This window comes from Epinephelus moara, chromosome 8 (assembly GCF_006386435.1).
Source record: "Epinephelus moara isolate mb chromosome 8, YSFRI_EMoa_1.0, whole genome shotgun sequence".
NCBI classification, from domain to species: Eukaryota; Metazoa; Chordata; class Actinopteri; order Perciformes; family Serranidae; genus Epinephelus; species Epinephelus moara.
In genome coordinates this window covers 22,901,189-22,927,880 of record NC_065513.1, presented here as the reverse complement: position 1 = coordinate 22,927,880, position 26,692 = coordinate 22,901,189, and the positions used below count along the sequence as shown (strand labels likewise).

Here is a 26,692-nt window from a genome sequence, read left to right as displayed (position 1 = left end):
ATGTTGAGTGTTTAAAGTTTCTAATAGCAGTGTTTGTGTGCAGGTCAAGGATGCGACGGGAGGTGCTGATGGAGGGTCTGCCAGACAACGACACAGACGCTGAGCACCACAGCTACTCCCCCTCAGTGACGCGGAGCCCCCACTCTGACGGAGAGGAGAGGAGACTGCAGCAGCCCTCAGGACACATCCACTCCAGCCTTCCTCTTAGCGCCAACACCGCACTGCCTCATGTCAAACAGGAGGTATTAGAAAGGGAAGATGACGGGGAGGAGGGAAGGGAGGGCTCCATGAAACAGTCGAGAGTTCAGTGTTTCTCCGCAGCAGTACAGTTACCGCAGTTGAAAAGCGAGCACGAGGACTCCATCACTGGCTGCCACGAGCCCCACTTGGCTGGCCAGAGCCTGAGGCAGGAAGAGGGGATGAGCAGTCAGGCTCAGGGTCTCTACCCTAGCGCAGTCTCCATAGACGGTCCCCAGAGGACCAACCAGTCCAGGCACGAGGGGGAAGACTCCGGAAAGTCACCTGTCGACCCGGTCAGCTTCAAGGCTTCATCAGAGCCCTGCCGCAGCAGCCTGGAGGTCTCCCTCAACTCTCCCTCTGCTGCATCCTCTCCTGGCCTCATGATGTCAGTCTCCCCCGTTCCTTCCTCTTCTGCTCCCATATCACCCTCGCTGCCCAATCCGCCCTCGACAAGCACCAATCACAGCCTAGACCCTAACCAGCTCCCTCCCTTCCAAAGCCCCAAACTCAACAGAAGCACTCAGAGACGCAATGAGAAAATGGCCAACCTCAATAACATCATCCACAGGTTAGAGAGGGCAGCCAATCGAGAAGAAACACTGGAATGGGAGTTTTAAGTCCACTTTTACTTGTATCTAGTCCTAAAGACCCTCACGGCACACAGGAGAGTCTCAAATAGAAGCTTCCTGAAAACTTGGAAAGGAGCCTGGCTCCTGAAGGCCTGTCCTCTCAGACTGATAACTCATAGGAAACAGGAACGCAGAGCTAAACTTACGGCTGCATTCCCTACAAGAACTTAAAGAGTTGAAAAAAAATTTATAATTGTGTATTTGTTTTTTTTTTGATAATGCATACTACTTTGAAATATATGTGACAGCACTAGCTGTTGTTTTACCTATTGGACTTGACATGAAGACTTTTGCAGCTATGGTGTCATAAAATGTACACTGAAGTTCTGTAGATTGCCACTGGGTGAGATTAAAAAAAGACCCCTGTCTTAAGCCATTTAAAGCACTATAACTATTTGAGAAGAGACATTGACCAAATTTGCTACTTTTTGAATAGCAATTTTTCAGATTTTGTCTGTAAGACTGGACAGTTTAAGTCAAGTAACATGAAATCCTATTACTGACTGAGGGATAGTCCTTTAAGACTCTAAATATTCAACATCTTGTATGTACTTAGTTTCTTGGTGATATGTTTTGAAATATTTGTAACTCACACGTATAAAATGTGGTTGTACATGTTGTAGAATTGTCTGCAATAGCCTTCTCTAAACCTGATGTAGCATGGTACTCACCTGACCCTGTTATCCTCTGTAGTTAGTCACCTGTGATTATACTTGAGTGAAAACAAGAGAAAAAAAAGTTAAAACCCTGCAAAAAATACGAAAAAAGGAAACGTTGAATCTAACGAGTAGAGTACTTTTAGTGTTTTGTTTTCTTGTTTTCTTTGTATAATCCTTGAGGTTTACACTTTAGGGCCCTTGTGCTTTTGGTAGTAAGTGAAACATTCACTACACATGAGCACAGTTTACATGATTTCTTTCAGACTTACCTCTCTGACCCTCTAAGGCACTGGTTCTCAGACTGTAACAGGCCAAGACACAGGACACCTGGTTTACCTCAGATTATGTTGATGCACATCATGCTATGACCATGCGTTTCATTCTTACACATACACATGACCCACACTTATTTAGAAATCAAGGGAGGGAAAGTACTCTGTATCATGCCTCAGACGTGCAGAGATCAAACATGACACAGGTGGCGAGTTATAATGAGCAAAATCTGTCTTTTACAAAGAATATGCTGCTGTTTGAAGTGATAGGGAGCTAATAGTTCCGTTACATGTGTGTTGTGATCCTCCACAGGTAACATCTGAGTGAGTGCACTTTCTCAAAATGGGTCGTTTATTGTAGCTAGAATAATGATCAAACACCTCAACCTGTAAGCACTGACATGTTGTTTAGCTGGGCAGTTTGATATAAAAAGATTGCTGTGAGCAACACTACAGTGCTGTGACTTGACCTTTCTGGGGGCTAAAGCTCAGAGTATTTGAGAGCATGATACAGTATGACCTCTCGTCAACATGAAAACATCTGATCTGTAAGTACACAATATTCAAAGACACAAAAGGTTACAGGTATCCCCTCATATTATATTTGACCACTTGTGTATTGTGTCTGTAGAAGTTTCTTTGTCATGCTTGCAAGATGTTCTTTATGTATTTTGCCTCTATTTTATACTCAGAACAGTTAAATAGATATTCAATACCTCGTGTATGAACTACTTACAGCACTTAGATTTTGATAATTGTGAGGACTCAAGAAAATTTCAAATATCAACATTATCCTAACTTAGTGTCCACAAGTCTTTGCCTTTACTGTATCGTTGAAGTTGGTAGTAAACACTTGCACATGTCTACATAGTTCAGAGGACTTGGATTGTATTATGTAGAGATATATATTACACGATTACTAAAAAAAAACAATAATATCTTACATTCTTGGAACAAAATGTGCTGATTATATTGAAATAGAGTGTACAGATTTAATAAACCAAACCCATTCAAGCCAGTTCTGGTCTGGCAAGCTTGCCCACGTTTTAGACCTTCTCTCAGGGTAGTCTTGCTTTTTAAAGCTTTACTGAAACAGTTGCTCTCATCAGTGGTGGTGACTATGATAAACATTGTGTGGCGTAAAGAATGACTCTGTTAAATATTAAATGGACCTGTGGAAGTTGTGTGTATAAGGGAAATGCAACTTCCACAGAAAGTGGTGGTTTGTTGGAGAGCTGTTTTGTAATTCATTACACAGATGTGTCAAAGTACAGTGTAGATTGAAACTACCAGGATGAGGCTAATGGGTTGCATTTTGGAGCTCAGTAGACTTTGCTCTCTAAAATACCCTACTTTTGTTTTCTCTTGGAGCCACAGAAGATTTTTCTCTGGTTTTCGTACCACCATTTTTTTGTGCATAATATACTGTATGATTAGAAGTGGCATTTCTAATGTGGACATTTCATTGTCTTTCATGGTAAAATGGACATATGACTGAAAAAGAAATGTATTTACCCAGACCATTATCTCTTCATGTAAACCTCATCTCATTGTTTTGCATGCGAATTCATTCTGGTCTCATGATAAGGGATAGGACTGTGTTTTTGTGTTGTTGTTCTTGCACAGGGACATTGAATCAGCACTTAAAGTCTTTTTACATTAGTGAAGTCCATGCATGGTGCAGCTGATAAATTTGGCTCTCACAAAGTCATCATGAATCCAGTCAAATCAGAACCCAATAACTTCCAGGTAAATATTTAAATCAAGATTATTTTGTGCCATATCATATGCCTCATGCATTATCCTCACAGGAGTAATGCCTTGTGGTAACATGTGATTTAAGAGGGATGTATGGCTTTTTGTAACCCAGTTCAGAAGAAAAGCAAAGCTTTTTGTAACAAGAGCCCTACACATTAGATGGTTTTATTTTGTAATTGACATTAGTCATTAAATAATAAGGCAATTGGTCAGCAAAATTGAAATGATTGTATTCAGAGTTGTTAAACAATATTGTACAACTCTGACACTGAGGGATGGTCACAAGGAAATGTTTTCATTTGAAAGTCAGCTGTGAGCCAATAAAGAGAAGTGTCCTGCAGGCTTAAATAACTGTCTGATGCCTCAAGTGTCAGGCTAGAAAATGTTAAAGAATGGAAAGGGTATGCCAAGCGTCTTGGAACTGAATTTGCATATGTAAGCCATCATTCAATACATAATTGTTTAAGATCCTGCTGTGTTGTGTTGTTATTTCTTTGTAGCGAGGAAGCATTACCCACAGTGCAGATGAATGCACAGAAATAAATGCAAACAAATAAAACGTAGGCTATGTAAAAAACAAACAAACAAACAAAGGAAACAATAACCCACTGTATAGTCTCACTGTCTGTCACTGTAATGTGTACTGTATGAATCTAAAACAGCAATGTTTTAGAAATGACTAAATGTTTTAAATAGATAAGGACATGTAACACCCGCAGTGTTTGCTTCATTAGCAGGCACTAGATGATCCAAACACTTCTCAGGCTGACTGAATCAGTATTACTCATGACCATTATAGTCAAATATTCGGGCAGTTCACCCCTGGCCCTGTGTTTACATGATCGTAGCGCATGGTGGTTCTCAGCCCCTCCCCCGCCCAGATCGTCCCTGTGACGCGATGACGTCACATGCCTACGTAGGTTGTTGGGCTGGAGAATTCGCGGCGATGGCGACGACGGCTCGGTGCTGGAAAGGGACGCAGTGAAGCTGGCCTCGGCTCGGATATGACTAATGCTTATTTGATCGAGGTATTTTTGCTGCTCAGTAATTGCACGGGCTTCGGATGAATCTTTGGCTCCTAACTTCTCATCACTCCTTTCACTGGTGAGTCCGCCGGTTGTGGTCGTTCCTCGGTGTGTTTTGACAGAGGCCTCCGTTTTGGGTTCCGCCCTCCATCTCATAACAACAAAAACAGTTGCAGAGCTGCGTTAGCTTAACCAGCTAATGTTAGCTAGCCAGCTTACTGGCTGGTCTGTGCCAAAGCTACAAATGGCAAACATCGAGCACTACAAGGTTGTAACACAACAGCATACTGTTTACTCGTAAATGTTAATGTCGGCTGCTTGCGATCTAAATATCCACCTTGGACTTAGCGTTAGCGTGCTAGCATTACTTTAACTATTTAACTATTGACGTTAGCTAGCTGCAGAATATCTAGCTTAACGCTAACGTTGCCCAGTGAGAAGGAAGAGAAGCAGTAATGTTGCCGTTAGCTAGCGAGTTACTTTTGTCTATTGACATGGCTAACGTTAACGTTAGTTATCTGACGAACCTGTTAGCGTAAGTTGACTGACGATAACTAACGTTACAGACTTTAATCTGGCACTAAATGTTTTCCCTATAGTTAACGGTATATTACAGAGCACTCGTTTAGCTGCTATTCATCAAGACTAACGTTACAATTCAGAGGTGTTTGGATAATGTTTTAACTTATCTTAACTACCAAAACGCTAACGTTAACGTTAGCTAACTTGCAACAGCGTTCAAGTGTTAGCTAGCAATAGTTAAACGTTTTAATTGAGCAGTGTTAATATTAAGCTAATGGAATCCGTATTTTTTGCAGTCGCAAAGTTAGCCGACCTGTATGCTTTTGTTTTGAGTTAATCCTTTTTCGTGCCACTATTTTCAGTTTCGCTACCCGACCGCCAGTGTAACTAGTCGAGCAAACTGTGCAGTCAGTCAATGCAAATGATCGACTCCGTCGGTATTTCTGTTTGATACTTGTTAATATCAGTTTAGAGATTGAGGCTATTTGCTAGATTGCATTGCAGCCTGTGATGCATGGTGGCCTGTCACGGGATAGCAGTAACGTTAAGGCTCTAAGGGGCTTAGCCTTCCCTGTGTGACTCTGAACTCAGAACCAGACTGAGCCGTAGCCACGGGTCATGAGCCCGCTGCGGTAAACAGAGCCCTGTGTGTGTGGCAGATATGCTTTATCAGGTAGCACCGGCAGTAAAGGCTGGACTTCTCAGTCAGTGATGTAATGACCTCCTCTGGCTGCTTCACACCACTCTCAACGACCAGGCGATGCTGAGGTCCTCATTAGTGCTGTGTGATTGTTGTCATGTTTCTGTCCCTAGGCATCGGAAATGTTCCTGAGAAGGTGTGCTGAGGTCCTGTGCTACTCATTCACTGACCTCAGATCAGATTTCAGTCTCTGCAAGAGTAGCTGACCCTTACAACTATTTGTGGGCCTGTATGCTGAGAGATCCCTAACAGGTTGCCTGTTTTGAAAAGAGATGTTTGGCCATGTCACCTTAAGGATGGTCTCTGCAAAGATAGTTTGAAATTACCTGCACATAAAATGGTATCTATTCTTGGCGAATTACATTTTTCAGCTAATTTGACTGCACTGGTCAGGCTGTCAGTAGTAGTGCTGTGAAGTGTTTGGATATGCCAAGTATGTGTTCTTGTTACACCAGCCATTTGAGCAGGTACCAACCATTGTTGGGTGGTTTAGTCACAAATAAACTTCTTTTACACTATTACATCTGACATGCCTTTTATTGACCTCAAGACATGGCGGCAGGTTTTTTTTAAACTCGATATCATGCATGAATTGAGTGTTCTTGTTTATTTCTAAAGGTGACCATTACACAGTCAGTTCACGTGACTGAACAGTGTCTGTATGCTGGCTGAACTGTAGATTTAGTGCTTCAGGATCCAGCTGGGTTTTTTTCCATTCCACAACTGAGTTTAAGTGGTATCTCTGAGCTCACATGCAAGCCACTCTGACCACCAGTACAGCTATATTTGCAAGGGAATCAAAAGAGCTTCTGTAGCTTGAATGTCTCATTGAAGAAGTCTGCTATTTGCTAGTTTGTAAGGAAAATCATTTGCTCATTATTCAGTTGCATGTTTGCCTTCATTTCCACAGATTTCCATGTCTTACTTGTGAGAGCTTCCAAACAGGATCATCAGGACTGTTCATCGTCTGTTACTGACTGTCCGTGGTAAGTCTAAAAGAATTTACATTATATGACTGTTTTTATTTGACATTATCAGCAGTCTGATGTTTGTTTAATTGTGACTGCCAGTACTTTTGTCCCCCTTTATTACATTTGATGCAATTGAGTATAAGCTTTACTGACAGCTCGAACCCTGCCATTGCTGGTCAAGCCTTCCCTTATAGTGCAGTTTCATGTGAATTGATCTGCTATTGAATATTTCGAACATGACTGCCCAACTAGTGGCTTCACATCTCTTGGTTGATCATGTGCTAAAATCGGTTTATTGCCTAGAGCCATTCCCTGAGAAAGGATTTACACATGCCTATTAGACTTGCACCGATTTATCGGCAGTGCTCGGAATCGGGCCGGTTTTCACGTGATCGGCCATGACCTGCGACGGCCAGTCAGTCTAAAATATGCCGATTTAAAACGCCGGTCAAATTTCTGCCCCACCACATGATTGACATCCAGCAGCGCACACACACGCACATATGCAACTCACGGCTTGGGCGATGTGATGAAGTGAAACATGGGCAGCTTCTCACCTTAATCATTCACGCACACATATCAAAAGAGAGAATGTTGTTAATTGTCCGTGTTAAACTGAACTGCGGAGCGCTCACTGCTGCACTGTGCCGCTTGAAAGTGACGAGGTGTGTATCCGCGCACTTACTGGCGGGTGCTACCTGAAGACCTGTGTGAATTTTCCACAGGAGATATTTTTACTTTTGTCTATTCAAGAAATTACCCACAAATGCAATACACCAAGAATTCTTATTTTATTTATCTCTGTTTTTATATATGTATGCCTTTTTTACTTATTTATTTTAATACTGTACCTGAAGTTATATTTGAGCAAAAAGGAAAATGTTTCTTAACCTGTGTCACTGTTTTTGTTTGTTTGTTTGTTTGTTTGAGATGATTATTGAAAAGCTGGTTGTATCTTGGTTAAAATGTTCTAATAAAGGAAAGATAGAAAATATTGCAATATCTTGTGTGCTGTAAAGTGGTTTGAAAAAAATGAACTCGGAATCAGCCAAAATCGGAATCGGTCCAAAAAATTGTAATCGGTGCAAGTCTAATCCCTATGCTTGTGAACAACATCACAAATACAAGAGGCCAGCAGTGTGACCAGCCTTTCCAGCACCTTGAAAATCTGTCCAGCAGAGTCACTGAAAATTAGTACAGAGAAGGGTGCTAGTTCGGTCTGGCACAAATTTTATCCAGAGTAGATACAGTAATCTGTTTGATGAAACTCAAAATTTGCTCTTTTGGAAAAACTGGTGAGGCATTTGACAACACTGGAATTACTTTGTTTAGATGATAAACATGCGTTTTAGGGGGGCATGTGATGCCTTTATTTGAGAGAATACAGTAGAGAAACCACAGGAAATGAGTAGTGAGAGACATGGGGAATGACTTGCAACAAATGTCCCTGGCTGGAATTGAATTGGGGGTGTTGCCGTTTGAGGTCTGTTTAGGTCAGATAAACATGTATTTACATTGTAGGAACCTAACCTTATTCCCGAGTGATGATGTTAACTTTAAAATCAACTAATTGGAAATTTCATTTCTATTTTCAGGTAACTGTCTGTCCAAGAGTGTCCTTTAACACTTTTCATGACATAAACCTACTGAATTGAATTTCAAAACCAGTCATTAATATTGCTGCCCTCTAAAAATAAGCTGTGTCGCAAGAAAAGATTATTTTACAATGCCCTTAACTGACCTGAAATCAGTGCTGATATTGACACAGAATAGCCAATATAGTATTTTGATCATGAATTCTGTTTCTGTAAATGTTGCTCCATATTTTCCAATAACGATCCCAGAAGTCCTGGCTTCACAATGGCTCAGGCTGGAGGAGAAAAAAAGTCTTTATGAATAAATCTTAATTTGAAAAGTCTGGGCAACCTGAGTGTAACTTGTGATCAGACCAAATATAAGAGGATGATGGCTGCTTTCATTTTGTGTGCTGCATATAATGTACATATTTACACGTTTTCTGTCAGAATAACTTGTCAATATTCTCTGTTCTTGTACAGACTGGTCCAGGCCGGAGTTCCTTGTTGGGTGACCCACACTCCTTCACAGGGGCCATGGTAAAGTACCGTCCTTCATGCATGCTTCTGACAGTAACTGCTGTGTGTCCGGTGGCCTTTGCACATTCTGCAGGATCGGAAACTCTCCATTGATTTTTTTAGTTTCAACTCTCAGCTCTGTTTACCAGGAAGCAGACAGTTAAATCAGCTGCAGCAGTGTCAAAGGTCCTCCAAGACTACTGTCTAAGTGGGCCAGCTTTTGGTTTTCACTGCACTGTAAATTTGTGTTGTATTCTTGCATTATGACATAACCACTGAATCGGATGTGTTGCCTGCTGGATGGTGCGTGTTTGTGTGAGTTTTTGCGTTCCTGGCATGCTGCTGTGTGGCAGCTGCCCCCTGGCTGGCCTCTGCACGCTGCTCCTCCAGCCATGACGACTGTGTGTATCAACTCTGCCCATGCTGAGCCAGCATCCCGCTGGATGTGCTGCCGCTGTCCGTTATCTGCCGTCGCTTTCGACCACCTTAATCTTTCTGTGCACAGTGTTCGGACTAAACTCTGCTCCTTACCAAACACAGTCCATAGATTTTTGTCGATCTCTTGTCAGAACAAGGCCTGACTTTTTTCCACCAGTTTGCCTTTGAGAAAAAATCCCTGACTCTGCTTTGTAAATCCAAGCCTCACATTCCATACTGATAGGCATCCTCCATGAAATATGTTGCATAAGTCTACTGTGACCTCAAACATTTGGGCCCTTATGATAGCCTGCTGATGAAAACTGCCTGTAAAGAAAAAAAATGAACATAATTTGATTTTGCCAACAAAAAATTGTAGTTAGACTCTTCCTTCTCTTCAGGGACTTGTGTAAATGAATGACCATATCTATATCTAGTTTTATAGCCTTTTGGCTTTTGTTATTAAAACCATGGCTTGTTGCACAAGGGGTAATTATAGTAAATTAGCCTGGGTTGCACATTACAGTGTGGGTGGGAAGGAGAAAACAGCCATGCAGGCAGCACAAATGTGGCACTGTCAAGTTGATTTTAAATCAATTGTCGGTCACAACGGGTTGTGACACTTCTGCCATTGGTAAGAATAGTGTAAAAAAATAAACAATCAATCAGTCAAAGCTGGTAAAATCTAGGCAAAGCAAAGTGGAAGAGTAACACTCCTTTCAAGTATGAGTTTTTAGTCACACTAAGATTTTGCAAAGACCAGGGATCCTGCAATGTCACTTTTTTCAAGACTAGATTTCTTTTGAGAATATTTTCTGCCCTGCTCCTGGTGGAAAATATTACCTCAAACTCCCTTTAAGAAATATAACATATTAAAAGTTTCTTACCTATAGAGAGGCTCAAGATAAAAGCCGTCATTTGTCAACAGTATTCTTGCCCATTCAGCATTAATATAATCTGTAAAGATTTTGGAACATTTTAGATTTTGTAGCCTCAACTCACCACCAGCCTCTGGTGGTTAGCTGCACTAATTTAGTGGGAGAGGCGAGTCGTTTCAAAAACTAACATTTCTCAATAAAATAAGTTTCAGTCGGTGAATTAGATTAATGCAGAATTACACATGGACCCTTGTTCACTCCACAACTTCACCAGTTTCTCCTCCTTTTCATCAGTACCAGAGAACTGAGACTCCCCACTGTCCCCTTCACGATTACTATCTACTTGGTTTGCTGCTGCTTCTTGTTTCTGGAGAGAGTACAGCTATTGGTTTTTGATAATGTTCACATCATTGAACTTCAGTATTTGAATGAGCTATATGAGACATTCAGCTCAGACTGTGTTTTATGACAACCTTACACTAGGGGTGTGCGATATGGACAAAAAATAATATCTCGATATTTTGGGGGATTTTGATGATAACGATAATTTGACGATATTCTTTTAAATATGTGTTTTTAACAGCCTGAGTTATGGCTCATTAATTGTTTCTCATGGATGATATTAATGGAAAAATGTTCTTAACATTTCTTGCTGCTTTTTTACCTGCTCGCTCTGTTTGACTCTGGTGACGGCTTTTTGTAGCGTCAATTCCGGGTCCATTTGCAACTGTTCAGGTAGGCGTTTGTCCCTCAGATTCACCACAAGCCTGTCCCTCACCATCTCATCATGTAGAGCCCTGTAACCGCAGTGCTCCGCCAGGCAGTGCAGCGCCGTAATGAAACTGTCTGCCGTCTCGCCCGTTTCTTGATGCTGCTGATTAAACTTTGCTCTCTCAAAGATCACATTCCTGCAATTCTCTTGGAACAAAAACTCTGGAACAAAAACAATTTCCCCCCGGTGATTAATAATAAAGTATTCTGAAATTCTGAAATTCTTCTGCTTGCGTCTCCAATCCAGAAGCAATGCGGAATCTGTCGAAGCGCTTAACCCATTTAGGCCAGTCTTCAGCCTTGAAGGTGAACTTTTCCACTGGGAGACATGAAACTGTGCCATGTTACCGCTTCGTTCAGCTAACTGTGGCTAGGCTAGGTAGCCCCGTAGATGGTCTTCCGGTACTGCGAACTTTCCCGACCTAAAACTAGACACTTTTGCGTGTCGCTATATGCAGACTAAGTCACTAGTACTGTCGCTCGCGTCTGACTTTACTTCTGACACCATGTTCAGTTATTTATTGGTATAACCGCAAACCACTCATGAACCACGCAGGCTTCAGGTAACCCTTTAATTGTTCCCCTGCAACACAATACAGCATAACCTTAGTTCCCACCTGACAGGCTGGGACCTATCTCTGCAGTTGACCTACATCTTCCGAAGCTGCTGGAGCATCTGTGGGCGGTGTTGCCATGTTGTCTCGATACTGTTTGTTTAGCAGCAGGCTAACCTGCCGGGAAGGTGCCAGTGAGAGATCATGTGACCACCTAGGTGTACTGCTGCGTGCTGCTGCACGCAAGTTACGTCAACCTGGTTTCAACGTGTGTTTTCAGTTGTTTTTATATTATCGTTAACAATATATATCGCCCACCCTTACCTTACACCAAACGATCGAGATCACAGGAGCGTGCTCCAACTTAGGTAAAACTCTCGTGATTTTACTTTGACATTGGAAATTTGTCTGCAGCCGTGAAATTGCATGAAAAGTCATTTAGTATAAGGCTGGCATTAGTGGTCAAAGCTGTAAATGTATGTGTCAGTGTACATGAGGGTGTGACAGGAGCAGAGTTCACACTCAGCCAGCCCTCCCTGGACAAATTTTGTAAAAGCCATATTAAAGCAAAGAAAATATGTGACTGAAAGAAGGTTGTGGTTGTTAAAGTTGAAACCAGCTCAGTAAAGCGTTAACAGGCTTTTTGTCTACAGGAGGAGGAGGGGCAGCAGAGCTTGGAGTGCATCCAGGCCAATCAGATCTTCCCCAAGAAGTCCCCCGTTCTGGAGGAGGAAAACATGCAGGTGAGGAAGCCGCTGCCCTCACCACTTATATTGTGCTGTAAAAAAACACAGTTAACCTGACAGCTATGTGTAAATATGTGGGCAAGTCTCTTCTCTGTAATCAGTTGCACAATCCCTGTGTCACCTGTGATGTCGGTTTCAGTTTGACCAGTCTCAGATGCAAAGTCCCAAAAGTCAAGTGATGTGAGAAAAAAAATCAGTGTTGTTCAGTACTGCAAATGCTAATGTTTTGCAGCCCACTGAAAATGGCCAGTTTGCGCACAAGGCCTTTTTATTGTGTAATAGGAATGTTAAAAAAATCCCACTTGTAAAGGTGGTAAAGTTCCTGGGTTCCAGAAAAAGTTAATTGGCTGGTTATAGAAAAAAAGGTTCTTGCTGTGGAAAATAGGTGTAAAGTTTACACTTTAAAACCTCAGATTTACCTGCAAGAGTGACTTGTTATGTATACGCTTTGCTTGACTGCTGTAGTAAAAACACATTGGTACCACTTGCAAAAATAGTCATGGTGACCATAGGGGTGTACGACAAAGCAAGTGTGACAGAGCCTTTGCCTTAGCTGACTTGGCAAACCCTAAAGGCCCAGACACACCAAACTGACATCAGAGAGCTAGCATCAACGAAAGCTGACTGTTGTGTTGCCTCACGTCGCCTGTGTCTTGACCAAAAAGTTGCACATGAACACACTGCAAAGACTACAGTTGACACTCAATCAGCACATGTTGTGCACCTCTGTGAGAGGAGATAAGTCTACATCAGCAGACAGTGGTAGTCTGTGTACGTCATTCAAAAAAGGGAAACCAGAAGACTGCTTTGAAGCTCGTTAGCAAACAGTATTTGTTTTCATTCAGGTTTTCTTAGCCAAAGAAAAAAAATCTGCTTATCCTGCCTGCTGGGTGCTAATGTTATAACAGGAAAATTACCCTCTGTAACAGATGTGCTGCTTGGTTGGGAAGCAGTGGCAAATAGAGTGTCAAATATGTGGCATTCCTGGACTTTACCCTTACCCTTTACCCTTTACCCCCTGGGGGGGGGGGGGACCTTGAACGCAACACCATCTCCGACAAGGAAATAGAAAGCCCGACGTGCAATGAGTGGAGACCTATTATCCTGCTTGAACACAGACAACTACATTTTTTCAACAATGTGACTTAAAATAATGATACAATAGATTTTATTGATGTAAAATAACATGCTGATGGTGACATTTTCCACCGGTCTGCTGCGCTCTGAGTCTGGTGTCAGTGACACATGCTGCTCTGAGTTGCGCATCTGTCTGCTTGTGCTGCAGTGCCCGCCGAGGGTTTTAATTTTTAGTGTTAAATCAAAAGTTAAACACTACTTATCAGCAACCAGAAGTGTTTTTTCATTTGTGAATATTTTTATCTTAATTCTAGGGTTGCAAGAAACTACCTTTTCGGCATAATTTGTAAGTTATTAACTTTTTTTTTGGACTTTTTTTTTTTTTCGCTCCGCACCACTGTCAGTCGTTGAGTTGAAACACCATGCCCCCTTAGAAGACAGCAAATGCTTATAACTGGTTTTACTCTCGTTTATGGCATGCGTGTGTGGTGTTTCCCCATGGGCGGGGCTCAGCCACACACAGAATTTCAGCAAAGAGGAGAGACAGATTGCGGAGAGTTGGAGAGTTGACAATGGCTGCACTAGTTGTGTGTGAAAGCATTACAAGTAAAAACACCAGCCGATGTGAAAAAAATATCGGATAAGGCTATATGTAGATCAATATAGCTGATTGCAATCAGTTAAAAAAATTGATCGGCCGATACTGATCATTGAAATCGGACTGGGATATCCCTAGTAGTGTATGCAACCTGCAGTTTTATAGAAAGACTGTTTTAGAGCCAGCGTGGGCAAATGGCCAGAGAAAACTACAAACATATTTAGTAGTTCAGTGAGAACAACAACAACCTTGCAAATGAAATTAAAGAATATATTTGTTCAGATTTTCTGCATGACTAGCTGAATTCATGTTGGTTCCTGTAGCAACACAATGCATACAGTAAGTGCTATTTTAACTGTACTGCTTCAATTTTTGGCAATAGCAGTGTAACACTTTAGCTCAGCAAGTTTTCATATATAGAGTGTTCCCTCAGCTGAGAATCTGTATGGCTCATATATTGACTTTTGACTATAGATTGACACAGTCACAGTCAAGCCAATTTCAATCTCAAACTCAGAGTTAAAACTGGTCTGGACTGGGTTAGCTGTGCAGCATAAGATACCATGGTGACATGGCCGGGTAAAAAGAGAACCACCTTCATAAAATGAAAAAACAAACAAAAAAAAAAAACTCCGGCTTTAGACTCAACACACCTCGCAATCCTACTGTGCTCACTCCGTGGTACACTTCTCATATCTAGTGAAACAAGTGATCGTACTACAGCCCTCTGTGTAATATATCATCATCACCGGTGATCTATGTGGCTCTGCAGTTTGTTTGAAATGTTTTATCTCCTGCTGTTGCTAGGTGCCCTTTCCTGAGCTGCACGGGGAGTTCACAGAGTATGTGGGGAGAGCAGAGGATGCCATCATCGCAATGTCCAACTACCGCCTACACATCAAGTTCAAAGAGTCCGTTGTCAACGTAAGTATCTTTGAAAGTGTGTGATGAGCGTCAAGGTCAGATACGATTAGAGAATGTCTCTCACACAGCTCAAAATAACTGAAGAATTAACTGCTTTGTCTCTACTTGAGGCTGTGTGAATGTGTGTATTAATGTTTTGTGAATGGACAGAGTCGAGGCCATTGTGCCAGCGCTGTGGTGACCAGGCCATTCAGAGCTGATCTGCACTGGCAGCAGTGCCGTGTGACTCTTCATCACCTCTGTTTCTACACTAGCCTGCCCGCTCCGCTTTCTCTCTGCACTTGCTGTTGCCTTGGTTGCAGTGGTTCCACAGGGGATGCATAACAGTGGCACCCTCTCTCTCTGTGGCTCTCTCTGTCTGTCTCTCTTTTCACCCTCACCATGTTAAGAAAGATGGTTTAGTCCTGTTGCCCAATTGTGGTCACTCTCTCAAAAAAACCTTCCTCATTTGCAAACATGTTCACCTAACTGAGTTCTTTCATTTTAAACTGTTTTTTATACTCTTACAGCGAGACTGGCTCCATTTAAATTTAGAAACCTATGACTTATGACTGAGACTCGGTACAACCCAGAGGCACACCGCACATGTACATACGTACACATATATATAAATTTGAACTGTATGTTCTATATTGCGCACATAAGCGTTGCACAGGGTAGTGGTACTGAAAACAGCCCACTTTCCTTTTTCTCAGATAGTGTATTCTACGTTGTCATATTATGTGTACTATCTCTCATAAGCTGTTTACATGCAAGTTTTTATTAATTCACAAATTAAGTATTTGCCATAGTTTGACCAGGACTCTAAACGCCTTAGGAAAAGCACATGGTATGTTCAGATCACCAAGCTGCTCTGCTGCTGACGTGAGAGCAGAAAAGTTGTGCAATGACAAATCATGTGCTACAAGGAAAGCTTTTTGCTGTTTCACTTCCCTCTCTCGAAAACTATCATCATCTATGGATAACCAACAATGAATTGATCCTACCAACAGGTATTGTCTGTGTTAGGGTTGGGTAACGCTCTTCAGCCCAACAACCAGTGATTGCTGTTGATTGGACTGTTTTGTTGGTTCCTGTCTTTTTATGGGATTTGTTGATAGTTAAAAAAAAGTCACTGTAATGTCTTTGCACGTTGTTAATTTATGTACTTCAGAGTAAGGTATTGAAAAGATTTCATTTCTATTAGGGGCTTAAATCACTAGTTTCATTAAGATATATAACAAAACGGCACGGTTGAATTTCAACCTGCATGCATGTATTTTCAGCCGAACGTTGTTGAAACAGAGCAGTTAATGTTGCTGTGTTGCTGCAAGAAGTTAGCGGAGTGAGGTGCCTGTCCAAGCAGGTGTGTCATGTTTCCTATTATTTCCTAGTATTTTATTTCATAACAGTGATGTTTACCAATGGCATGTGCTTTGCCTGTTGACCTTAATTTTTTAAAATCCAAAATACTGCAACATAGCTGATTTATTCCTGAGTAAATAGCATTATTCTCATCATCTGCTTGCCATCATCTGGCTGATGCTGTTTGACGGTGACTCAGAATTTCAAAATAAAGGCATATCCCAAAGATGGTGATATGGATCAATGTTTTCACTTTGCATCGATGATATTGGATCACTGATCACTGAATTAATACATCGATCAAGATTGATGGAACGCTACACCCCTAGTTTCTATATGTGTACCTAAACTCAGGTATGGTGTCAGCAGTTAGAGCCCTACTGATAGCTTCCGAATTTCATTTTGGTTTCCATTTTGCCTCAGTTACTTTGTATTGTTTGAAACTGGAACATGGACCAAATCCCCAATGTTGGCATTCCCTCTAAACTGATCCATATAATTAGATGTCATTCTTTAGTTAATCAAATAAAAAAGATATGTTTAGGATTTATACAGTGGCTCTGATGATAGCATCCATCTGATTGTTTAATGTTTCTGTTCACTCCCTGTCACGTGTTGCCGGGGTTAATTGGACCTTAATGAGCCTCCAGTTTTTGGTGCACACATTGCCTCTCTGTTCTCACATCAGACGGAGCCAAAGTTCTCTTCACACATTTTTGGAAGGGCTGACAAGGCATCTGCATCACATGCCAGAGTTGTCAGAGCTCACAGATCAGGGGTGGGAGGTGCTGCAAGGGAGCGAGAGGCTGTTAACAAGCAGCCTAGGAATTTTGATGATGGCCAGATTAGGGATGTAGATTAGAGGGCAGGAATTACGTTGTGGCAGCAGGATGCTCGAACATCCGGAATGTGCTGCGATTGCAGCCCTACACGGTCCGAAAATAGTTCCAAATCAACATGCATCACTTTCATTATTGTTCTCTCTGTTTTGTTTTGGATAGAGTTGTTGTTGTGAGGTGTCAGTAAGTACCAGCAGAGCTGCACGGCTTGGAGTGGTTGACTTGAGTGTTTAATTTGTGTGTGCCTGTCTGTTAACCGGCTGGTAACTAGAGGAGTAGAATCCTGCTCATTTATCCTGTTTAACACCAGGTGTTGGATCAAATATGGCCATAATCAACCCAAGAAAATCTTGGTTGACTGAAATTCTACCTACTCTTCAACCAATCAGTTGGTCAAAGGGGGAAAAATATCTGCATGTTATCTCTAGATGAACTAAAACGCTCTACCTGGCAGTGATGTGTGTCCACCAAAGTATTTTTTTCATGAAGCTAGTGAATTTTAAAAAATCTTTGCAGTGGGAGCGCCATTAATTTACACTATGTTACAAACACCAGCAGCGTGAGAAGGTGCTGAGTGTCTGTTTTTTTCTGGTCACCAAAAGTTGAAAAATGTTCAACTTTCGGTAAAACGCTGCACTCGTCACTTTCACATCTTGCCCAGCCATCCAATCACAGTGGAGAAGCGGACCACTGTCACATCCTACAAGAACAACAACAACAACAACAACAACAATGAAGAAGTTAATACCAAACCCACATAGACAGTCAGGTCCATAATTATTTGGACAATGATACAGTTGTCGTCATTTTGGCTCTGTACACCACCACAATGGGTTTTAAATGAAACAATGAATACCTGCTTAAAGTGCAGCAGGATGAAAGCTGAAGTGTTTGGTGCTACATTATCTGCTCAGATTCAACTAAATGCTTCAAAACTCATTGGACGATGCTTCACAGTGCAGTTGGACATTGACCTGAAGCATATTGCAAAAGCAACCAAAGACATTTTTAAGGCAAAGAAGTGGAATGTTGTGCAATGGCCAAGTCATATCATCTGACCTGAATCCAACTGAGCATGCGTTTCTCTTGCTGAAGCCAAAACTGAGGGCAAAACAACCAAAACACAAGCAGGAAGTGCAGACGGCTGCAGTAAAGGGCTGGCAGAGCATCACCAGGGAAGAAGCCAAGCATCTGGTGATGTCTATGTGTCCAACACTTCAGGCAGTCATTGACTGTAAAGGATTTGCAACCAAGTCTTAAAACTGACTGTTTAATTGATGATTATGTTAGTTTGTCCAAATACTTATGAGCCCTTAAAGTCGGGGGACTGTGTGAAGAAATGGTTGACATTCCTACACGGTTCATACTACATTTTTGAAAAAAGCCTTAAATGAAAGCTGAGAGTCTGCACTTTAAGCAGGTATTCATTGTTTCATTTAAAACCCATTGTGGTGGTGTACAGAGCCAAAATGATGACAACTGTATCATTGTCCAAATAATTATGGACCTGACTGTACCTCAGCCTTCCCTTCATCCAGAGCAAGGGCCAGAGCAAGTACTCTACTCTGTGCCGACATTTTTACCTATTGTGTATCATAGCAACTAGACACAACTAAAGCATCTGAGATGAAAAAGAACACTTCACCCTCAAAGCGCTCTAGTGCTCCCAGCCAGGAGCTTTCAGAAGAGGGTCTGCTGTTTTGAGTTGGAAAAAAACACTTTGGTGGACACGCGGTCTCATGAAAGTAACACCAGTGATTGTCTGATAAATGAGACTTTGGTCGAACTAGACCATACCGACCAACAAATCGAACAACCGATCAGTACATGTTGGCCCTAGGATTAAAGTAAATGTGATGGGAAAAAAAATGTTAAGGAAGAATCCATCCACATTAAACAGGCAAGCTGCCCATGTTTTGCTGCAGCTTTTACACCAACACAATCTCCCATCAGGCAGTAACCCTGTCATTGTACTCATGTATTTGGAGCTTGACCTGCTGATGACTGGCTGTTGATCGTGCATGGCTCTGGACTGTGTGTGAACAGCAGCTTGAGCCACATCTTTTATGAAAGCCCACTGCGCTGCTGAACAGTGCTCTTAGCTAATTAACAGAGCTTAGTCAAAAGCAGCATAGGTATTTCCCTGCTGTATTCAAAGTATGGTCTTAAGTCATAAGCACATGGCAGTTCTGTACTTTGGATGGTATTTGCCTATAAAAGATAAGACTGCAGCTCTGGGCCAAAAGGGAAATGTAGATACAGGTTCTTCTGGATCTAGTTTTGAGTGTTTTTTTTTTTTGCTCCTGCACTCAAAGTTAAGAAGATTATGTATAATAACAGAGCTCAGGGAGACGTGATGTGATGTGAAAAATTAATGGAAACGCACCTGGACAAGTAATCTGTGTGACTTGTGTATTTTTAGCACCGTGTGGCTGAGTGGTGGTTTGGTTTATACAATTAAATATTTTAATTAAACATGATGTTGCTGCAATTGTGACTGATTCTTGGCATGAAGCCATTTTACTGTGTTGACCACTCATTTGCTAAAGCGATGATCAGTTGCAGTCTACCACACTACTTTTACTGACTGCATGTGTTCTGTTGGTACAGTTTTGATATACTCGATGAGCTAGTTAACATTTCCATCAAAGTGTGACTGGGTATAGAGTTGATGTTCCCTCTCTTTGCTCCGCAGGTTCCTCTTCAGCTCATAGAAAACGTGGAGTGTCGGGATATGTTCCAGCTTCATGTCACCTGTAAAGACTGTAAAGTTGTCAGGTATGACCAGCGATACATTCCTGCAACCTAAAGTCATTCCAGTTGTTACCTGCTATGTGTTAAAGGTATAGGAAACATGTTGTAGAATTACGTTTATATGTAGGAATACATACGATGTTCTGTTAAAAGCCTTTGAAGTGACAGAAAGCATCAATCACCAGTGTTTATTCTGACTTGATTGCTATTGTCTGGAAGGATAAAGCCATGCGGCTTAGGTTGCTATGCCATCACTTAAACATGGTACACACTATAAAGTAACAGAGGAATCCTACAGCCATAAACTGTGCTTGACTAAGATGAGGCCAGAATGATTTGAACAGCGCAGCTTCACCAAGTTCAGCCCACCAAGAAACAAAATGAGGTGCTGAACAAAGATGGAGTATTAATACACCTGAGCAGTAGACTGACCTTATTCTCACATACATCTAAAGATTCAACAACCCCAAAAATGACAAAACAGGCTTTTACCATATTCGCAACAGAAGGACGGAAGGACAAGTTAACAATTCATAGAAGCTGTTAAATACATTTTTCGCCCAGCAACTCTAACAGAAAAATATGTTTAGGTAAAAAATGATATCACTGCCTTTTCACAATCAATTCAGAAAAAAACACCTGTTGCTCAGCCTCACAAAATTTAAACAATAAAGCTGCAGCAATGCCACTAAACTGTTAACCAGCTCAGGTTGTTGTATCCTGCTTTAATGTGTGCTGCTCACAAATATCCTTTTTCCCTGCCCTTTAAAATTTTGTTCAGAGGTTGCGTCAGACATTCTTATTTACTGCCATTTTGATAGACATTGTCTCAAAAATTCCAGCATAATCTATTACCTGTCATTTTTCAGTTTTTAAAATGACAAAAAGACATATTTGTTAGCATTTAATTTGTATTATTTAATTATTTTTTTAATAAGTTACTAAGTGATGAATACTCTAATTTCCTGACTTGGAGGAAGAAAGTGGCAAGGTGTTTTGGTACTTGTATCGTTGCGGCTCTACAGCCCTGTTTAAAAGGGCACAGAGAGAAAAGATGAACAGAGACAGCGATGGTGCAGAGAAACTTTGGACACTCAGCTGCCGTGACATTTTGCAATGGTATGTAGCGAAATAGCTCAACAATGTGATGGCTATGCAAGTGAGATCAAAGACAAGACGAGACAATAGCTAAAAAATATGCACACGCCCCCACCTGGACAGGGATGTGAATAACTTAAAGTTATGGTAGAGCGGCCTCAGTGTTCTAATCTGTCAATGTTAAAAAAAATTCAGTCTGTGACGGAAAATATTTGGTTAATGCAGCCTCTGATAATCTCTGTGGAAGATTCATTGTGTAAAATCTGACAAGAGAACAGGTTTATTGTAGTTGTCCTTCACTTTTCAACACTGCTCAGAAGTTGGGAAGCCATTTTTTAAGTAATTAGAGTTGTCAAATTAGTGCCAGTCACACATCAAAGGTTTTGTTAGGTGAGAGCAGTGTTCTTTATCTGAACCTGAACCACTTTCAAACCCTTTAAAAATCCAACCAAGTAAAGGCTAAGTAAAAAAACAACATAGGAGTAATCATCACTAGTTCATGACGTTTTAAAAGCTGATGTCAAGACCACATTTATTATTAACACCTATTTAACGTTTACAGTGTTGAGCTTCCTGTACCTTTAAGGAAGGAATGACAGTGGAAAAGCATGATTTATGTCATGGTAATATCTAACTATTTGCACAGCTACCATTTATAGAGCTCGATACAGGTAGAGTTTAACTCTTGGTGAGGAATATGTATGATTTCCAAAAACAGTTCCGAGAAGTATTTGCTTGATTCTGAAGTAGATAACAGTATTGATTTTTTTTTTTGGATTACCAGCCTTGAACCCTGATAAAACTTTGTAGGATGATCAAGGTATAACATTGGCTTTTGTGTTTTATTCCCAGGTGTCAGTTCTCCACCTTTGAGCAGTGTCAGGAATGGTTGAAACGCCTGAATGCAGTACTGCGCCCTCCCTCTCGCCTGGAGGACCTCTTCTCCTTCGCCTTCCATGCCTGGTGCATGGATGTATACGCTGGAGAGAAGGAGCAGCACGGCGAGCTGTGTAGACCAGGTACCTTATTGTCTCTCACATATCCTCGCATAACCTCAGCACGACCTCCTCTCTGCTCCGGTCTTATCGGACATCTCTGCTCTCTGTAGGCGAACATGTGACCTCCTGGTTCAAGAATGAAGTGGAGAGGATGGGCTTTGACACTCAAAATGCCTGGAGGATATCTGACATCAACAGCAAGTTCAGGTAATAGCAGCGCTTATTCAGGATAACCTGCTGCTGTGTTGATTTCCCTCACTCCCAGCTAGGAGATAGATCCGTCCTTTGCTTTCCTTGGCGTAGAGCACAAGTCAGTGTGTGCGTGTTAGACAGTGGGCGGTTGTGTTATTGTACTCCACTGGTGCTGCGCCCTGGGCTGATAAGAGCCCAGCCCAGGATTAGGTGTCTGTAGACAGAGACTTTTGTTGAGCCATCACAGCCCTTTGGTGTTCTCACTCTCGCTCTCTGTGCCACTCTGCTCTCCCAGACTTTGCCCCAGCTATCCTCAGCAGCTCCTGGTGCCAGCCTGGATCACTGACAAGGAGCTGGAAAATGTGGCAGCCTTCCGCTCCTGGAAGAGGTTTCCTTCTGTGGTTTATAGGTTGGTGTGTTTGTTTCAAGGTTGAAGGTTAAACATGTTTATCGCTACGCAGCAATGAAAAGCTTTCTTATGTGCTGATTGGCCTATTTGTTTGTGAAAGGAATTAAATCATCCTCAGATAATATTTTTATGGCTCTGTATCAGTGCCACTGTGGACAGAGTTTACTTTATTTACAAGTACAGCGTACAGCTAATTACTAATGAACAGTTCCCTCCAGGCTACATTTCTCCATTTGGCTCCATTCAGAGTTTGTCAACATGGCCAAGACCACTGACTTAACCAATAACATACACTGTGTCATAGCTTCAGTGAATTATGGTTTTTGTATTTAACAAACAGTGCTTGAGAGTCTTTGAACATTGTTTTTGGAAAACTACTCTAACCATAAATGACAACTTTGTATGCCAGTTTTGTGCGTCACAGCACCTGAAATAAACATAAGACAAAGTTTGCTTTGGTGGCTATAGACTTCCTGAAGCCAGTGGTTCCTTACCTTTCTCGCTTATGGAAATGAAAGGAGGCTTACTTTTGACCCGTCATAGATCAGATCAGTTATGAGCTCTTCAACCAATGAATCATATTTCATTCTCATATCATCTTGAAAGATTTGTCAATTAAGTGATGAGCCAACTTTAATAATCTAATTATTTCTTAGATTGCTTTTTTTTAAGCAAAAAAGTAAAAAAAAAATGCTTTCAGCTTCTCAAATTAGAATATTTGTTGGTTTAGTTCTGTAAGACAGAAACATTTCTGTGTTTTGGGCAAAATCTGTAGTTTGAGGAAACTTTTTGGCATTTATCACAATTTTCTGACATTTTCTGCGAAACAATTAATCAAATAAGTAATAGATGAATTGATTAAGGAAATATTTGATGTTTGCAGCCCTCTTGATTTAAAAAAGGGAGAAAAGTCAAAAAAATAAAAGATGCTTTTGTGCAAGAGAGATCAATAATGGATAGACAGTAAATGCTGCCTCTTATTTAGTACATCACCCACACCACTGTATTACTGCATTGTGCATACTGTAGCAGCAAATTATTTCAAATAGTATTTTCTTCCCGTAAGTAAGAGTAGTTCCCAGATCAAATAAACAGCCATAATCTTAAGACAGTGGGCTGTCTATGTTGTAGTGTTTTGGCTTACTTCTCCTGGTTGCCCTGCCCTCCACCTTTACATAGACACCAGACCACAGGAGCTGTTATTGCCCGCTGCGGGCAGCCAGAGGTCAGCTGGTGGGGCTGGAGGAACGCTGATGACGAGCACCTGGTGCAGTCCATTGCCAAGGCCTGTGCTGTGGACAGCAGCTCCCAAAAACACCTTTCCAACGGCAGCTACACCAACGGCACTGACCTGCCTGATACTGATTTTGGTAAGAGCTCACACCCAGTCAGCCGTAAGCTTTATCCACACTGCTACGTTTACGTTTTAAAATGCATAACTATTGGCAGCGTTTATGCCCTTGTGTCCACACCATGCCAGTGTTTTGGAACCAATGCAAAGAAATCTCTGGTCTTAGTTTTTGCCATCTCTGTAGTTCATTCATTCATCTTCCATAACCGCTTATCCTATTAGGGCTAAATTGCCTGTATGTACGGAGATCATTTTCATTTTAAAATGCTGTGTTTTAAAAAAAAAAACAACAACATTAGTGTGGGTGTGACTTTACTCACCTTCTCACTCATGGACATACTGTATACACACACTTTCAGCTGATAACACACCTACCACCACACACAGACAGATATTTCTACCCTAAGGTCTTGCTGTCGGCATGAACAGCAGACGCTTTCTGCAGTCCAACCTGCTGGGACTCGTCTGGAGCAGCAGGCTTACACAAACGCACAGATCATAGTAATTTCTTATGTCAAATAGATTCTGATGGATGTGCCTGGATGAAACATATTCATGTCTTAATGATTTAGTTACAGTTTTCAATAGTTATGTTGAACTCAACCATAACCCCAGGCCCTACTTTCATACAACCTGAACTGTGCTGAGAAATAATTTTGCTGTGTTTTGTGCCTGTATCAGAATCCTCCATGACCAACAGCTCAGAGGTGGAGACATTGGCCATCCAGCCCCACAAGTTACTGATCCTGGACGCCAGGTCCTACGCTGCAGCTGTAGCTAACAGGGCCAAGGGGGGAGGCTGTGAATGCCCAGGTAGGTCTGCTCAGCTCAGTCACTGGTTACAAACAGAATTAGGTCAATACGTTCTGCAGATTCAGGGACTCAGTTAACGGCAAATGTGATTGTCCTGTTTATTAACACCTCCACCGGCTTTCTGATTTTTTTTAACATTATTTTCTTCCTGTTTCAGAGTACTATCCCAACTGTGAGGTGGTTTTTATGGGCATGGCCAACATCCACTCCATCCGCAAGAGTTTCCAGTCTCTGCGTTTCCTCTGCACTCAGATGCCTGATCCAGCCAAGTAGGTTTTTTTACACCTCCAGCAGTGCCTCCAATTTCCTCCACTTGCAACTCTTAAAGCTCTGCAGGCTAAAACTATTAAACTTTAAAAGATTTCAACTTTGCTGTAAGTGTAGTTAACTAGTAATCACAGCTGTGTTTTGGCCTTGGCCATACATCTGTGCCTGATTTAGAAAGCCTGGCCCAACTCCAAGCAGAGGATCTCTTTCCATCTGCACTCTTAGACTCAACTCTCCAATGATGTGTAATCGAATCACTCTGGCTTAAGAGAACGTTGATGAATGTAGTTACAAGATCAAATCAGAAGACAAAAACAGACTGAAAAGTCCTCCAAACTCTAGATCCTAGCTGAGCGTGTATTAAAGGGTCATACAGTACATGTCCATATACCTTTGTCTTTGGGGTTGTCTTTATTGTAATCCTTTGCACACTTTATGGTATTTATGCAAAAAAGATTGCAGGTTGTACCAATGTCTCGTTATTCCTGTGATCCGTCAAATGCTAAACCTGAGTTGTATCAGTTTGCAAAGCATGATTGCGGATTGACATTGGCAAAGTCATTAGCTAAACTTTACCAAATAATTTGTGGCCACTAGGGGGCGGAAAAACTGACTGACGTGTAAAGTTGTTATTGTCAATGTGTTACATCTGCTTTCACATTCAGCAGAAAGTCAGATACACTGTCCTTCATTTGGAGTCCTGCCTCTGGGCAACTGGCAAACGCAAGTCTAATATTTGCTCAACATTAGCTCTTTTTTTAATCTTAACCAACTCCTGAGAAAATATCTCCCTAGCTCTTTAGCTGCTAACTTTGTCTGTCATTTGGTGTTGTACAGTGGGTTTATCAGAGCTTATTTGCTTGTAATCGTTGCTTAAAGCAGAGGTCTCCATTGTTTTTCTGACCAATGACCCCTTAGTTGAGAGAGAAGGTGGCCTAAAGTGCCATGTATAAGCATACCCTTTTATGGTGCATGCAATACTAAATTATTAATATAAGAATTATTGGCAGATTCACATATTTATACATTTTGTTTGTTTTTAAGGTGGCCGAGGGCTTAAAGGCAAACTTTGACGCTTTTAAACCAGCTTTCAGTCAACTCAGTGTGTGCGGGGTGTGCAGATGAACGGTGTTCGGCTTTCACCTGTGCCACAAGTGCTCAGAGCTACCCGATAATTCGCTGTCAAAAGTCAGCTGGGTATCACAAAACACATCCGTTGCAAATGACTAGGGAGTACTGGGGAGGAAGCGAAACACCCACCATCTACACACACTGCGATGACACAGAGCTGGTTAAAAACTTGCAAAGTTCCCCAGACAAAATTAGCAGCTGATGGTAAACATGGTTTAGCACTTACCAATTAAAGAGTCTAGTATATTCCTCAGGAGTTGGTAGAGACCATAATCAGGGCTAAAGGAGAGTGAGTATTTAACTTATGTTCACCAGGTGGTAAAAAAAACAAACAATTCCACATAAAAGCTAATGTCGCTCTGTAACTGCTGCATGCATAAATTAGCAAATATTTGCCAACAAGTTTGTCATATCAACTATATTTTGATTGTTCACAACTTGTTTCTGCTGTCCCCTAGTGTCCAAAAATCTGTTTTTACAGGTTTAAAAACAATGAATGTGAATGTCATGTCAGTACAGGTTTAAGTGAGACAATTTTTTCTTCCTTATCAGTTAAATCTGTTGACGTCTTTTTTCTGACTTATGAAATATTCATTTCATTTCATTTCATTTATTTATTTAACTCACGACCATGATCACATGGTATGGAGCACAGCTATACA

At 41.4% G+C, this 26,692-nt stretch overlaps 2 protein-coding genes across 8 annotated transcripts in view; both read left to right on the top strand.

The window, feature by feature from the left end:
- The window catches only part of cux2b (cut-like homeobox 2b), a 96,431-nt gene extending 92,405 nt beyond the window's left edge, over positions 1-4,026 (top strand). For all 5 annotated transcript variants that reach the window (XM_050051147.1, XM_050051142.1, XM_050051144.1 and 2 more), the window contains exon 22: positions 44-4,026. In XM_050051147.1, coding sequence (XP_049907104.1) covers positions 44-857 — 814 coding nt within the window. In that variant the 3' untranslated portion in view covers positions 858-4,026. The remainder of the gene's footprint in view (positions 1-43) is intronic.
- Positions 4,027-4,480: 454 nt separating this feature from the next.
- The window catches only part of mtmr3 (myotubularin related protein 3), a 35,431-nt gene continuing 13,219 nt past the window's right edge, over positions 4,481-26,692 (top strand). For all 3 annotated transcript variants that reach the window (XM_050051154.1, XM_050051153.1, XM_050051155.1), the window contains exons 1-12: positions 4,481-4,662; positions 6,716-6,791; positions 8,834-8,890; positions 12,143-12,232; positions 14,718-14,834; positions 19,713-19,795; positions 21,722-21,888; positions 21,978-22,074; positions 22,355-22,468; positions 23,648-23,838; positions 24,501-24,632; positions 24,790-24,901. In XM_050051154.1, the coding sequence (XP_049907111.1) occupies positions 8,888-8,890; positions 12,143-12,232; positions 14,718-14,834; positions 19,713-19,795; positions 21,722-21,888; positions 21,978-22,074; positions 22,355-22,468; positions 23,648-23,838; positions 24,501-24,632; positions 24,790-24,901 (1,106 nt within the window). In that variant the 5' untranslated portion in view covers positions 4,481-4,662; positions 6,716-6,791; positions 8,834-8,887. The remainder of the gene's footprint in view (positions 4,663-6,715; positions 6,792-8,833; positions 8,891-12,142; positions 12,233-14,717; positions 14,835-19,712; positions 19,796-21,721; positions 21,889-21,977; positions 22,075-22,354; positions 22,469-23,647; positions 23,839-24,500; positions 24,633-24,789; positions 24,902-26,692) is intronic.